The sequence below is a fragment of the Lithobates pipiens genome, unplaced genomic scaffold (genome assembly GCF_037356315.1).
Source record: "Lithobates pipiens isolate NorthernLeopardFrog02 unplaced genomic scaffold, aLitPip1_a1.2 Scaffold_3, whole genome shotgun sequence".
Lineage (NCBI taxonomy): Eukaryota > Metazoa > Chordata > Amphibia > Anura > Ranidae > Lithobates > Lithobates pipiens.
The window spans coordinates 274,197,606-274,213,871 of NW_027507790.1; the positions used below are offsets into that span (position 1 = coordinate 274,197,606).

The 16,266-nt window shown below is 42.9% G+C and overlaps 1 protein-coding gene across 1 annotated transcript in view; it reads right to left on the minus strand.

Moving 5' to 3' along the window:
* LOC143941159 (vomeronasal type-2 receptor 26-like) overlaps positions 1 to 11,146 on the minus strand; it is a 142,636-nt gene extending 131,490 nt beyond the window's left edge. Inside the window, exon 1 of the mRNA XM_077463185.1 lies at positions 10,861 to 11,146. Within this exon, the coding sequence (XP_077319311.1) occupies positions 10,861 to 11,078 (218 nt within the window). The 5' untranslated portion in view covers positions 11,079 to 11,146. The remainder of the gene's footprint in view (positions 1 to 10,860) is intronic.
* Positions 11,147 to 16,266: the final 5,120 nt, after the last annotated feature.

Below are 16,266 nucleotides of genomic sequence, written 5' to 3' on the forward strand. Positions count from 1 at the left end.
TGCCTCATTTGTGACATGTACACAAGGTGAAACTCAACTTTGGCAATGCTGCAGTGGCTGCAAATGCAGCAGATGGCCATCAATGAGTACTTCAATCAATGAGGACTACCTTACCTCTCAATGCCTCCTTTATCCAGACAGTATTCCTGCGGGTCCGCCGATCACACAGGAAGAGGAGGAGGATTGTATCAGCATGGAGGTGGAGCCTGCACTCAACATCATCAGCAGTCTTCAAGGGATCATTTTCAGTCCCCAGAAACCCATGGACTTGTACGTGGCTGGGAGGAGGTGGCTGCGGATCATGTCATCCTTAGTGACCCAGAGGACTCCGGATAAAATGTCTCAGCAAACCTTTGCTGCATGGCCTCCCTGATCCTGCAAAGCCTGCAAAAGGACCCTCAAATTCATGGTATCAAGGAGAGGAATTATTACTTGCTGGCAACTCTTCTTGATCCACATCACAAGGGTAAGGTTTCAGAATTTATCCAGCCTTTGCAGAGGGAGCAGAGGATGAAACATCTTCAGGAGGCCTTGCAGAAAGGTTTGCACAATGCGTTTCCAGAGCCTGGGAGGTTACAATTTCCTAGTCCCCCTGGACAATGTGTTGGTGAGGCTTCGGTCAGTCACAGAAGGAGCGGTGGAGAAGGTGGCCGTCTGACCGATGCGTTCAGACAATTTTGTCGTCTGCAGCCCCAAGGTCTGCTCAGTTCCAGCAACCATCACCAGTGTCTGATTTACATGGTGCAGGAATACCTAGGGGCAAGATCAGACTTGGACACCTTTCCAACCAAAAAATCCACTGGGTTACTGGGTGTTGAAGATGGATCAATGGCCACAGCTGGCACAATATGCAATTGAGCTACTGGCCTGTCCTGCATCCAGCGTTCTTTCTGAATGCACATCCAGTGCTGCTGGAGGCTTTGTATTCGATCACATAGTGTGCCTGTCCACAGGCTCATTTGTTTGGCTCACCTTCATAAAAATGAATCAGTTTTGGATCACCAGCTACCAAGCACCTGAAGCTGATCTAACTGATTAATTTTTCTATGAATGTGAGATCCCTTGAAGACTGCCTATGCTGAGTGACTATCCTGTTATGCTGAGTGACTATCCTATTTCTCCTCAATGTTACTGTTGATAGCTTCTAAGGACATTTTTGTTTAAGGCACCACCACCAGTGTCTAAGCCCCATTTTTTCTGCCTCTGTTTAACAGGGGTGTATAATTAGACTTTTTGCTGTAATATTTCGCAGCAGTGCTCGTTCTTGTGCTCAACTAGAGTATCTGTGAGAGGTTTCAGTGTTGTGGCACCAGTGCCTAAGGCCCATGTTTTCTGCCCCTGTTTAACAGGGGCATGTCATCACAATTTTTGCTGTAATATTTCATACCAGGGCTCGCTCCTGCGCTCAACAAGAGTATCTGTGAGGGGTTGTAGTGTTGTGGCACCACAACCAGTGTCTAAGGCCCAATTTTTCTGCCCCTGTTTAACAGGGGCATGTAATTACAATGTTTGCTGTAATATTTCAAAGCAGGGCTCGTTCCTGTGCTCAACTAGAGTATCTGTGAGGGATTGCAGTGTTGTGGCACCACCCCCACCACCAGTGCCTAAGGCCCAATTTTTCTGCCCGTTTAACCACTACACCACTGTGCTGCCCCAAACCCTTCCCTATGTTATCCAAAAAGCTTAAAATTAGATTTTCTTTGGCTGGAGCTACGCTTACAAAATGTACCTGTTCCAAATTAAAAACAGATTATACTTAAGAACAAACCTACAGTCTTTGTTTTGTTTGGACTGCCTGTATACTGCTGTTCAGAGTATATAAGGCCTGGGGGCCCATGCCTTTTCTTTTTTAATTTGGGTGCAGGGTTTCCCTAATATCCATACAAGACACAAAGGTTTGGTAATGGGCTGGGACAGGCAAATGGGTGTACAGGTACGTCCCTTAAAATTTTTCGCCGTGCCATCGCGTACGGTCGGGACCTCCGTGAGTCGGATCATGGGTCCTGTGGACTCAATCGCCATGGGGATACCCACTATTGCCTCACGAGGATAAAGAATGGGGAGATGCTAATGTAAACAAGCATCTCCCCATTCTGCCTAGTGACAGTGTCACTGATCTCTGCTCCCTGTCATCGGGAACAGAGATCAGTGACGTGTCATACAGAGTCACGCACCCCCACAGTTAGAAACATGCCCCAGGACACACTTAACCCCTACACTGCCACCTAGGGGTTAACCCCTTCACTACCAGTGTCATTTACACAGGAATCAGTGCATTTATATAGCACTGATTGCTGTATAAATGACAATGGTCCCAAAAATGTGTCAAAAATGTCCAATGTGTCCGCCATAATGTCGCAGTCATGATAAAAATCGCTGATTGCTGCCATTACTAGTAAAAAAAAATGCCATTAAACTATCCCCTTTTTTGTAAACACATAACTTTTATGCAAAACAATAAACGCTTATTGCAATTTTTTGTACCAAAAATATGAAGAGTATGTATCGTCTTAAACTGAGGAAAAAAATAGTTTTTTTATATATTTTTATAAAATTATATTTTATATTTATTATAGCAAAATTTCAAAATTGTCGCTCTTTTTTTGTTTATAGCGCAAAAACTGCAGTGGTGATAAAATACCACCAAAAGAAGGGTCTAATGGGGGGGGAGACATCAATTTTGTTTGGGAGCCATGTCGCACAACCGTGCAATTTTTAGTTAAAGCGACGCAATGCCGAATCGCAAAAAGTGGTCTGGTCTTTGGCCAGCAAAATGGTCCAGGGCTTACGATGTTAAAATCACTGCTCCTGAAAAAAAAATGCAGTTTTTAAAACTTTTTTTCGCATTGATACATGTCCCCTGTGGCAGGATCCGGGTCCCCAAACCCTTTTTAGGACAATAACTTGCCTTTAAAATTTGCACATAGACTTTAACGGTGTTCGAATGTTCGCACAAACTTTTGGTCCGTTCTCATGTTCTGCCACAAACTGAACCGGAGGGTATTAGGCTCATCCCTAGTGATCAGTGCTAAAAAAAAAAACACTCTCACTGTACTAATGACAGTGGCAGGGAAGAGTGTGATGTGGAGAACACAAGATCTCCATTTTCCCCTCTCACAGAACAGTGATCTGCCTTGTTTACATAGGCAGACCGCTGTTCTGTGCCAGCGAACATCAAGTCTGCTGGACTCGCTGATTTTCTCTCGCTGTGTCCAATCACAGTTGGAGTGGGTCACTGGCATCGTGTGCACGTGCTCCAGACCCAGTGCATGAAATTACGTACAGGTACGTGATTTCACGTGGGAGGAATATCCTGCCACAGTAAATATGAATGGGATGGTCCATAAGAGGCCAAAACACACATAAGCCATAAACAATATGAAAACAATCTGGGTGGGTGATACACGGCAGAATTTTAGTATAGGAACACCCTCATTATGCCCTGTGCTGGATGCTATGCCCTATGCTTTAAAAAAAAAAGCACAGATTGCACATTTGTGTATAAAGAATGGTAACAGAACAATTGGGATTAAAGTGTGAGCGCCCTTAAGGCCGCGTACACACGGGCGGACTGTTCGCCCAACTTTGTCCGCTGAACAGTGTTTCAGCGGACAGTCCGCTCGTGTGTGGGCTTCAGCGGACAGTTTCAGCGGACAGTCTGACGAACAGTTTTTCGGAATTCCCATTAGACAGTCCGCTGAAACTTGGTTTGAGTGGACAGTCCGCTCGTGTGTAGGCTTGTTCGTCAAACTAAGTCTCGCGCATGCTCAGAAAGAATTTACATGCCGAAGGTTGCATTGCAGTGTATAGGACGTCGTTTTTCTAGTCCCGTCGTATGTGCCGTTCATGTCATCGTGCACGGTTTCAGCGGACTGTTCGTTCATCGTGTGTGGTCAAGTCTGCTAATGCAAATTTTGAGCGGACTGTTGGTCGTACTGTTTGACGAACAAGGTTGGGCGAACAGTCCGCCCGTGTGTACGCGGCCTAACACTTTCCAAAAAAAAAATTCCCCCTATATTTAATTTAATTAATTAATTCCCTCATTTTTTTCCCCACATAAATATTAAATCTTAATTTTTAGTTAAAAAAAATTATCTAAAAGCCCCCAGAACATAATATCTTTTGTGAAAGCAGAGGCCTGGTAGAACAAAAATGTATTCTGACAGTGGGGAATCTCGCTACCAGAATATAATGTCTCAATGGAGAGGATTCCTCCATCTACTTGGCTGAGTGAAAACAAATATATATATATATATATATATATATATATATATATATATATATATATATATATATATATTGCAAGACCTGTTTTTCTTGCTTTTGTTACCTGACTGCCTCCAAGGGTATTATTCTCTACTGGTGCACGCATTGATATGTGATCTCCGATTCCTACCATAGGCAATATATGCCTCCCTACAATCATCCGGTTGTTCGATACATCAGATCCATTGGCCTACAGACTACAAACTACTTTACCCATATCACAGTTCCCCGGCCATCTGGCCCTATTGGACTTTGGAACTTTAGGACCAGCTGTGCATTGCTGACTCGTCGTCCACTCAATTTCAATTCCCGCTTCCTAACGCGGCCTGTTTGTTTCCAATGGCTTTGCTCATGACAAGGACCCTATCGAACGAGATTGGGCCATTATACATCACGATCTACGCACGTCTCTGATTGCAATTCTGTGCTATGGCCTGATGGACGTAGTTGAAAAACTAGGAAGGTGCACGAGGCCTTCTCCATGCTCTGACCTGCAGACTAGATTCCAGCACGCTTCCACGGAAGGTTTGATGTCAAGTTACCCACTCTGCTCGTTTTGTTTGTGGAAACCATCTACCTTTTCTGTTTTTCTGTTTTTCATTTTCTTTTTTCCATGCAGGTATTGGAGATCGCTATGGTTCTAATTTAATTTGTGTTTTTCGTGCATGCCATTGACCATACTCGCTGTCTCTATCATGCTTATTTAGGTATGTTTGGGACTAGCCTCTCCTTCGCGGGCTCTGCTGCTGTTCGGACAGGGGGTGCCTCACTCTTGACGGACGGTGTCGGGGACTGCGAACAGAGCAGGATGCAATACATGAGTGTAATCCTGAAGGTGACAGGGGTAGAGATTTCCTTAGGGCCATGTAGTCAATGCTATACTAACATTACCAGATTTGGTTGTATCGTAGTAGGAATGTATTAAGCTGTAGTTTCTGCCCTCCTGCACATACCCTTACGGTACCCACAGGCAGAGTTCTGTAGTTCATATACTGTATACAATTGTTTAGCTTACAATGGGTCTCACCATAAGCGCTGGAAATATTTAGGATCCTGCGGTCGCATTATACACCGGCTAACATCCTGGTAGCAACTACCTTAATATTTTGTTCACTTTCCCTCACCTACTCCGCAGAGCGGATAGGGTTCCCACTGTCCCCAGACATCGGCTCGAATGATCTTTCTCGAGGTTTAACCACCCTCACTTTTTATACACTACACTATGGTGTCCCGGGGTGTCGTTTCCTCTCTCATCATCACAGGTGTATTTCATTACTATAATACCTCGGCTCGGTCCCGGCTAACCCCCACACTAGAGGGTATACTAGTGTCCTCGTTTCTGGACAGAGACGTGGGCACCTCTTGCTCTTTGGTATCCAACCGATCCCGTATTCTCACATTTTTTTTTTTTTTGTCTTTGTCATGTCGCGCAGTCGTGTGCCCCCAACTCCACCCAGTCACCCTCAGCTCACATTGTACTCGGTTAACATTAGGGGGCTTAACACACCCGAAAAGAGATCGCAATTACTGCTCTCTTTACATAAGGCTAAAGCGCATATAGCCCTAATACAAGAGACCCACTTCAGATCTGACTCCATTCCTAAACTCTGCAACCACCACTACCCAACGGTATATCATGCTTCGAACGACACGGCAAAATCCAAAGGAGTCGCAATTGTAATATCCAAACACTGTCCCTTCCAAGTACCTGATATTCAGCGGGACACGCAGGGTAGATATATTTTCATCAAAGGACAGCTCTTTAACAAACCCATCACCATCGCGAATATATATGCCCCTAACAAACAACAGGTAACATTTTTTCGTAACACTTTACACCAACTGACGGCTTTTCAATCTGGTATGGTGGTGTTGGGTGGCGACTTCAATGTTCCCTTATCACCCATTATGGATACTTCCAATGGTATGTCCTCTCTACCATACCAAGCCCTTCGCTCGATCAAATCCCAATTACAAACATTGACGCTTCACGATACCTGGAGAACACTCAATCCACGCATCAAAGATTATACTTTTTTCTCTTCTCCTCACTCCAAATATTCCAGACTAGACTATTTCTTTATCACACAGGCTGATCTTCCCTTTTTAGAAGGAGCTACAATCGCCCCTATGATCCTGTCAGATCACCACCCCATTTCTTTAACTCTTTCTTTCCAGCAAGCCTATTCCAGATCCCAATTTGGCGCCTAGATGAGTCCCTGCTATTAGACGTGGTGGATAAACAGACCGCCTCTGATAACATGAAACAGTACTTTCTAGAAAATTTGAGCACAGAAGTACACCCTATCACAACCTGGGCAGCACATAAATGTGTCATGCGAGGGGTGTTTATCTCGCTGGCGGCAAAGAGACAAAAGCTTAAAACGGCTCGTATCAGAGAATTGACTGCACGTATTCAAACCTTAGAAAAGGCTCACAAACGCTCCTTGGCGAGCAGTTGTTTGGAGGCTCTCACTGAGGCTAGAGAAAACCTTTTAGAAGAATTACAAAAGACAGTAAAACGCAAGTTTGCCTTAACGCACAAACTTTTTTACGAGTTTGGTAATAAAGCTGGGAAGCTGCTAGCGAAAGCCTTACAAAAAAAAGAAAGCTTCTCATACCATACACGAGATAAAGACCCCCTCCGGAGACACATTAGTGGACTCTGACATCATAACGCAACGATTTGTCGCATATTTCCATAAGCTATATAATCTACCAACGCAAACCTCAACGGACCGCATCTCGCATAGACAGGCTCTGATACAGGAATACCTTTCCCACTACTGCCCCGTCCTACCTGATTCGGAAGAGGTGGCGAGTCTAGACTCTCCTATATCTGTAGAGGAGGTAGCCTCGGCCTTGAAACAACTAAAGGCGGGCAAAAGCCCAGGGCCGGATGGCCTTACTGCAGGCTACTATAAGGCCTTTTCGGACCAACTACTACCGAACTTTGTTAAAACATTTAACAACTTCTCCTCTACCGATGTAAGACACGCGGACATCCTGGAGGTACATATTACCTTACTCCCTAAACCAGGTAAAGATACGACACTAATTCCTAACTACCGTCCCATATCTTTATTAAATGTGGACATTAAGCTTTATGCTAAGGTCCTGGCGAATCGGATCTTGCCTCTTCTTCCGAATTTGATTTCCACAGACCAGGTGGGCTTTGTCCCTGGGAGGGAGGCTAGGGACAACACCACTAAGGCCCTCAATATACATAATTGGCTCACATCTTCATCCACGAAGGGTTTCTTTTTGTCGTTGGACGCGGAGAAGGCGTTCGACAGGGTGGCATGGGACTATATGCAGACAGTGCTTCGGACCCTTGGCTTTCCAACCAACTTTATACAAATGATTATGGTACTATACTCGGTCCCCACGGCTAGATTGAGAGTCAATGGCCGCCTGTCGGACGCCTTCTCTATCTCCAACGGCACGCGACAAGGTTGCCCTCTATCCCCCCTTATATTTATCCTTCCTATAGAACCCCTTCTTCGAAAGATAAGGGATAACCCCACTATTAAAGGAGTCGACATTAAATCCCAATCCTGCAAAATAGCCGCGTATGCGGATGATATACTACTTTTTCTGACCGACCCGATCACTACTATTCCTAACCTCCTTCAAACACCTTCCAAACACTATCAAATTTAAAAATTAATTTTGACAAATCCCGAGCCCTAAACATCACACTACCTTTGGCCACGGTCACACTCTGTCAAAATAACTACCCTTTTAGGTGGGAAGCCTCAGCGTTGACATACTTAGGTATTCATATCCCGACTGACCTGGCCAGGTTATATGACTGTAATTTTAGACCCATTCTCCTTAAACTACAAGATGATCTCTTGCAGTGGCACAAGGGGTAATTTTCATGGTTTGGAAAAATAGCCATATTGAAACTCAATGTCCTTCCTAGGTTGATATACCTATTACAAACTATTCCCATTAAGCTCCCTCCCTCCTTTTTCGTCTCTTATAGTCGCATGTGCAGGTCATTCGTGTGGTCTCATCGTCCCCCTAGACTAAGCTGGAACAAGCTAATTCTCCCAAAAAGGGTGGGGGGACTAGGCTTGCCAGACTTAAAGACTTATTATCGGGCTGTCCAGCTCACAAGAATTGTAGATTGGCATGTACATAGCGCCAATAAGGATTGGGTCCGTATTGAGCAGGCCTTTTCGCACCTTCCTCTTTTGAACCTTCCCTGGATTAAACCGTCCTCACTTCCCACTGCATGCTCCACACACCCGCTGATAGGACCTACTCTGCTAGCCTTCCGAACATCGTGTCAAGCTCTTCAGCTGAACACGATTAATGGTCCCATGACGCCAATGTCCGGGAACCCTGACTTCTTAGCGGGCATGAGTGATTGCAATTTGGACGACCCTCTACATCCCCGCACATACAGAGCACACGACTTCTTTAATAATGGTAACCTCCTTTCATTCGCTGAAATGTCCTCTAGATTCCCTGAACTCCACATTCCATTTTACAAGTTTCTTCAAATTCGACATTTCCTGACTCATACTAGACCAACTACACACTGGTGTCGAGACCTTCACCCCTTTGAGTCTCTATGCAGTGGTTCTGAGCCTCAGCCCCACTTGATCTCGAAGATTAAAGCACTATTTCACGTGGATACCGCCCCCTTACATAAGGTTCAACGGATGTGGGAGACGGACCTCTCCCACACCTTTTCTGCCACTGAATGGGGCGATATATCTGAATTTATGCATAAGGGCTCAATTAATGTTTCAACTCAGGAAAACAGATATAAAATATTCTCCAGATGGTACCGCACGCCAGACAAAATTCATAAAATATTTCCACAAATCCCTTCTATATGCTGGCGGTGTGTCTCAGCTGAAGGTACTTTTCTACACATCTGGTGGGACTGCCCCCTAATTGCATCTTTCTGGCGTGAAGTACACGCTCTAATCGTCAAAATTACCACCTACACCCCTGACTTCTCACCAGCGCAATTTTTGTTGCACCACACGTCTATCCCGAAGCGATCATATCATAAATCTCTTGTAATGCACCTAATCAATTCAGCCACTCAATGCCTCCCCAGGCATTGGAGGTCGGCCCAGCCCCCTACTGTTAACGAATGGATTAAGCAAGTGGACCGCATTGAGGAAATGGAGAAACTCATCCATCAAGCTCATGACAGATATGACAAATTTAGTACTATATGGTCTTGCTGGTCCCACTTTAGGTCAAATAGCACTGAATACTCGGTACCAGCTCAGTAGCCCTAAGAGTGAATTATTCTGATATGACTAGATTTCCCTGACAACACTTTAATATCCCTTCCCTCCCCTTACTGACTGGGTGTTTCCCCCCCCCCTTTTTATTTTTTTCCCCTTCTCCCCCCTTCTCCCGTCCACAGCAAGTTCCCTGTAGGGGTGGACGTACGGAGATGAAACACGCCCTAAGGCCCTGGCTTTGTTTGGTCATTTACATTTGTTAAATTCTTTGGTTTCTTTCTGTTTTTTGTTTTTTCTTTTTGTTCTGTTTCAGATGTAGCAGATTCTAGCATATTATTAATACGATTCTTCGTGTTCATCGATTTATTGATGTTATCTATGATATTCTGCTTGTATATGATATGTACCGGCGATGTTCACTGCTTGGTAATAGATGGCAACTGTAAGGCTTTTTGTGCATATTGACTCCATGCAAATGCGGTAAACATTTCTTTTATGTGCCTTTTTGGAACTGTTTTGTATTTTATATTTGTATTCTGTAAAACTCAATAAAAATTTTCTGGAAAAAAAAAAAAAAAATATATATATATATATATATATATATATATATATATATATATATATATATATATACATCTATGGACAAATTTAAAGTGATCACTTTTAAAACAACAAAAAGTAATGCCTCATACACATGACCGGTTTTCCCTCTGATGATTTTTACACTGAAACTGTCTTGCATACACACAATCATCGCCAAGAACGCAGTGACATACAACACATACAATGGGACAAAAAAAGTAAGTTCAATAGCCAGTAGCCAATAGCCTCCGTCTCGTACTTGCTTCAGAGCATGCGTCGGAACAGCATACAGACGAGCGGTTTTCCCGATAGGAATTGGTTCCGTCGGAAATATTTAAAACATGTTCTATTTCTAGGTCATCAGAATTTTCGAAAAAAAGTCTGATGAGGCCCACATGTGATTGGAATATATGATGAAAAGCTACTGTCGTACTTTTTCTGTCAGACATTCCGCTTGTGTCGCTCCATCCACACAAACAGAGTGGATGGAGGAATCCCCCACACTTCAGCTTTAAAGAAAGCAACTTCTCCAACACCCTGACACTGTTATAGTTTGATACAAGTTTTGTCACTGTCCCCCACCCCCCTGTCACTGTCACCCACCCCTGTCACTTTCTGGACATCTTGGCTTTGCATGTCAATAAGGAGATATTTTATATCCATTATATACATTCTTATAATATTTACATCACATGTATTACATGCATTTCTTCCAATCATTTTGTAAAGTCCTCTTTGTTTTTCTTTGCCACCCTGATCACATTTTTATCTTCCTAGCAAAGAAGTTACATACCTGTATATCTTTTCTTCAGGTAAATCACCATCATCTTCTTTCAACCTCACAGTGAGAACTCCTCCAATGATCAAATCTCCATCCTGAAAATATTGGAACTCATCAAATACCTGAATATAATGAAGGGTACAGGCCGGACTCTGCATTCCTGATCTCCAAAGTGTCATACATTGCAGGATCACACAGAATTGGAAGATGTAGGTATAAGATATGACCATAGCTCCGGGTTCTTCTTTAATTAGAGTCTATAATTGTCTATTGTGACACAGGCCTCTGCAGCATGGGTATCACAATGACAATACAATGAGATGGCTTTTCTCCCCTCCTTTTATATAGTTCAGTACCATACATCACTCTTTGTTCTCAATATACTGACATCATCTTCTATATACTTTTAGTTGTTTGTACAGGTAGTTTATTTGTGAGTGGTTCAGTTTAGTCCTCTATTATTCATATTATTTTAGCAACTCTAAACCAAGACACAGAATTTCTTTAAAATAAACTCTATTCATGAAGGATCAATGCTAAATATTCCGTATTCCAAATAAATCATACAATTGAAATACACAGGTAGTAGCAGATAATATAATGATTCTTCCACTTACAATAATAATGCACATAACTGTTCCATTTGGCTGTTTTATTATCTTAAAATGACCTTGTAAACTAAGCTTGGCCTGTAAAAGAAGCACATTGTTACTTACCTTTTTGTTGGACATTGCCTTCAAACAGTTTCAAGTGTGTGAATACCTACTTCTCCATGTCTTCTGTATTTAGACTCGTGAAATAGTAATGGCTTTCTGTTTTTTCTTTTCTACAGTCAGCCTTCTACTTGGGCTCCCTCTGGAGTGGTGGCAGTAGATCCACCGGAATGTTCCCCTTGTATTATGAAGGAGTGAAACTTTTCACTATATTTCCTGCTGTTGCCAGCATTCCTACACTCCTCCTAACATTCATTGCCCCAACACTCCTCCTAACCTTCAGCACTCCAACACTTCTCCTCCTAAGCTTCAGCACCCCAACACTCTTATGCCGCGTACACATGGTTGGATTTTCCAACGGAAAATGTTCGATGGGAGCTTTTTGTCAGAAATTCTGACTGTGTGTAGACTCCATTGGACATTTTCCATTAGAATTTCTGACACACAACATTTTTTGAGATCTGGATCTCAAATTTTCCGACAACAAACAAAATCTGTTGTCGGAAATTCCCATCGTGTGTACACAGTTCTGACACATAAAGTTCTATGCATGCTCGGAATCAAGCAGATTAGACACACTGGCTATTGAACTTCAATTTTCTCGGCTCATCGTACGTCACCGCATTCTTGATGTTCAGAATTTCCAACAACATTTGTAACCGTGTGCATGCAAGACACGTTTGAGCCAACATCCTTTGGAAAAAATCCCATGGATTTTGTTGTCAGAATGTCCGATCTTGTATACGCAGCATAACTCCTAATATTCCAACTTTGCCTCCTGATGCTGTATGGCATTGCACATGCTGATAGAGGACAGGAAGTGGCCTTTTGTGCAAAATAATGGCACTGCCTTAAACTCTCGTGGAGGAGAAAAACAGCCAATTAATATCCCAAGGACTGATTGATATGTGTCCTTAAAGAAAAAATCCAGGTATGGCAGCTTGGGCCAATGTACCTATACTTATAGCATACCTGTGGGATCCATCTAGAACAAGGGTTTCCAAACTTTCTAAACAAAGGTCCAGGTTACTGTATAAAGGGGGGGGGGCAGACTGTCGCCAGCAGGAATAGAAAATGCCCTGGTGTCAGTGAGAGTAAACAATGTCCCCTCTTTGCTTTTAGGGGGAAGAATAGTGTCTCATCATTGGTGTCAATGGGAGGAATAGTCCCCCATCATTGGTGTCAGTGGGAGGAATAGTCCCCCATAATCGTTGTCAGTTGGAGGAATAAGTGGGTCAGTGGGAGGAATAGTGTCCCATTGTCCGTGTCAGTGGCAGAAACAATGCCCCACTGTTGCTGACAGTGGAGGAAATAATTCCCAAAGGGCCAGATAATAGCAATCAAGCCCTCCTGCTGCAGTTTGAAGACCACTGCTCTAGAAGCTGAAGCATGTAACCAGAATGCTAGTGGAGAACATTGTTGTAGCAGTGTCTACTACAGTGATCTACACTAGCTTCTGGCTCCTGTGCTGAACGGCTACCCTGCTGCATTCTGAACACAGGCAGTCAGCCATTCAACATGGATCTCATTGAGAGAATGTTTTGCGTTGCATTTGCAAAACATTCTATGATTGGATAAAGTGAAGAGATTGGGCGATGATGTCACAACCTCCTGTGTTCACAATACAGCAGGGAAGCCACTTGGTACATGACACAGATGCTAGTGGATATACCTGTAGTAGTGTTATCTATGACAGTGATTTCCAGATTCTACAGGAATCCCACTGGTATGGTATATGTATAAATATGGTCCAAACTATGTGAAAAAAGAGCCATACCTGTAATTATTTTTTAAGAAAGAAGAAGATTACGGATTGGTACTTAAAAGCCAACTTCACCTGGGAAGATTAAAGTAAATTAAGTGACTCATACCTATGCCCCTTTCATTATCTCTCTTCCAACTAATAAAACGCCTCCAGTAGCCTTTAGTCCAGCCTTGTTAATTAGTCATCTAAGGGTACCTTTGCTCTACTCTAATCATTTCCTCTAATTTTTACCTGATTCTACTCCCAAGGGTTGACTAGTAATGTCCTAGTTATACTCATTGTATCTTGGCTTGTTTCATTGTTTTGTTTTACTTCTAGGGATAGCTCAGTGTAAGTGTAGTGTGACCATTCATCTTTACATTAGTGTGAATGTAGGGTAAGTTCAGTCATTGTGAGTGTAGTGTGACCACCATTCATCTTTACATTAGTGTCCATGTAGGGATAGTTCAGTCATTGTGAATGTAGTGCGACTATTAATCTTTACATTAGTGTGAATGTAGGGATAGTTCAGTCATTGTGAGTGTAGTGCAATCACCATTCATCTTTACATTAGTGTGAATGTAGGGATAGTTCAGTCAGTATGAGTGTAATGACCGTTTAACACAGTTTTTTTTCTGTGCATCATTGCAAGTTTAACGCCATATAGTTCATTGCATTACTGCAAGTTTAATGCCATATATTTCATTGCACTATTGCAAGTTTAACGCCATATAGTTCTGTGCGTTACTGCAAGTTTAGTGCCAGAAAGTTGTGTGCATTACTGCAAGTTTTATGCCATATAGTTCTGTGCATTACTGCAAGTTTAATGCCTTATATTTCATTGTGCTGCTGCAAGTTTAACGCCATATATTTCATTGCATTACTACAAGTTTAACGCCATATAGTTCTGTGCATTACTGAAGTTTAGTTCAGTCATTGTGAGTGTAGTGCGACCGCCATTCATCTTACACACATTAATGTGAATGCAGGGATAGTTCAGTCAGAATGAGTGTAATGACCGTTTAACACAGTTTTTTTTCTGTGCATCATTGCAAGTTTAACGCCACATAGTTCATTGCATTACTGCAAGTTTTATGCCATATATTTCATTACGTTATTGCAAGTTTAACTCCATATAGTACTGTGTGCTACTGCAAGTTTAGCACCGTAAAGTTGTGTGCATTACTGCAAGTTTAAAGCCATATAGTTCTGTGCATTACTGCAAGTTTAATGACGTATATTTCATTGTGCTGCTGCAAGTTTAACGCCATATATTTAATTGCATTACTGCAAGTTTAACGCCATATAGTTCTGTGCATTACTGAAGTTTAACACCATATAGTTCTGTGCGTTACTGCAAGTTTAATGCATATAGTTCTGTGCGTTACTGCAAGTTTAACAAAATATTGTTCTGGGCGTTACAGCAAGTTTAACGCTGTATATTTCATTGCATTACTGCAAGTTTAACGTCATGCATTTCATTGCATTACTGCAAGTTTAATGCCATAAAGTTCTGTGCATTGCAGCAAGTTTAACACTGTATAGTTCTGTGCATTACTGAAAGTTTAACTCTGTATATTTTATTGCGTTACTGCAAGTTTAATGCCATATATTTCATTGCGTTACTGCAAGTTTATGCCATATAGTTCTGTGCATTACTGCAAGTTTAACGCAATATAGTTCTGTGCGTTACTGCAAGTTTAATGTATATAGTTCTGTGCTTTACAGCAAGTTTAACTAAATATAGTTCTGTGCATTACTGCAAGTTTAACAAAATATAGTTTTGTGCATTACTGCAAGGTTAACGCTGTATATTTCATTGCCTTACTGCAAGTTTAACGCCATACATTTCATTGTGTTACTGCAAGTTTAACGCCTTAAAATTCTGTGCGTTGCGGCAAGTTTAATGCTGTATAGTTCTGTACCTTACTGCAAGTTTAACGCTGTATCATTCTCTGTATTACTGCAAGTTTAATGCAGTATATTTCATTGAGTTACTGCAAGTTTAACGCCATATAATTCTGTGCATTACTGCATGTTTGACACAGTATATCATAGTGTATCCATGAAGTGTGTCTCTTGTTGTAAATACTCAAATTAAAGTGCACCAAACACCACATTCCATTGATTAAAGTGCATCCACGTACACATTTACACTTTATTACATTTTGTTAATAAGCATCCACCCACTCTCGATGGACCAGAGTCCGCCAGGCAATTCGATCGTGTGTGGGCTCCAGCAGACTTTTTCTTCCCAAAAGTCCAGCGGACTTAGAAAAGAAGACTTGACTCAAAATTGTCCGCCGGACTCAGCTTTCGAGCGGACAATTCGCTCATCTGTATGCTGCTCCGCCGCACTTTCCAAATGAATGGACTTGCCCACACAAGGACTAAAGTCTGTTCATTTTGAACGTGACTTCAGGTACAACGGGACTAGAGAAGCAAGCCAATCTCGCTGCCTCCATTGGCAAGATTGACACCTTGCGAGTCTCGTTGCCTGGTATGGGTTTTAAGGGTAACCCCTACGCTGAAAAACAGAGTGGGGGTCCCCCAAAGTCCATACCAGACCCTTATCTGAGCACACAGCCTGGCCAGTCAGGAAAGGGGATGGGGATGAGCGGGCCCCCCCCCCCCCACTGAACCGTACCAGGCCGCATTCCCTCAACATGGTGGGTTGGGTGCTTTGGGGAAGGGGGCGCCCTGCGGCCCCCCACCCCAAAGCCCAACCCAAAGCACCTTTTCCTCATGTTGATGAGGACAAAGGCCTCTTCCTGACAACCCTGGCCATTGGTTGTCAGGGTCTGCGGGCAGGGAGCTTATCAGAATCCGGGAGTGCCCTTTAATAAGGGGGCCCCCAGATCCCGGCCCCCACCCTACGTGAATGAGTATGGGGTACATCGTACCCCTACCCATTCACCTGAGGGAAAAAGTGTCAATAAAAAAAACACGCTACACAGGTTT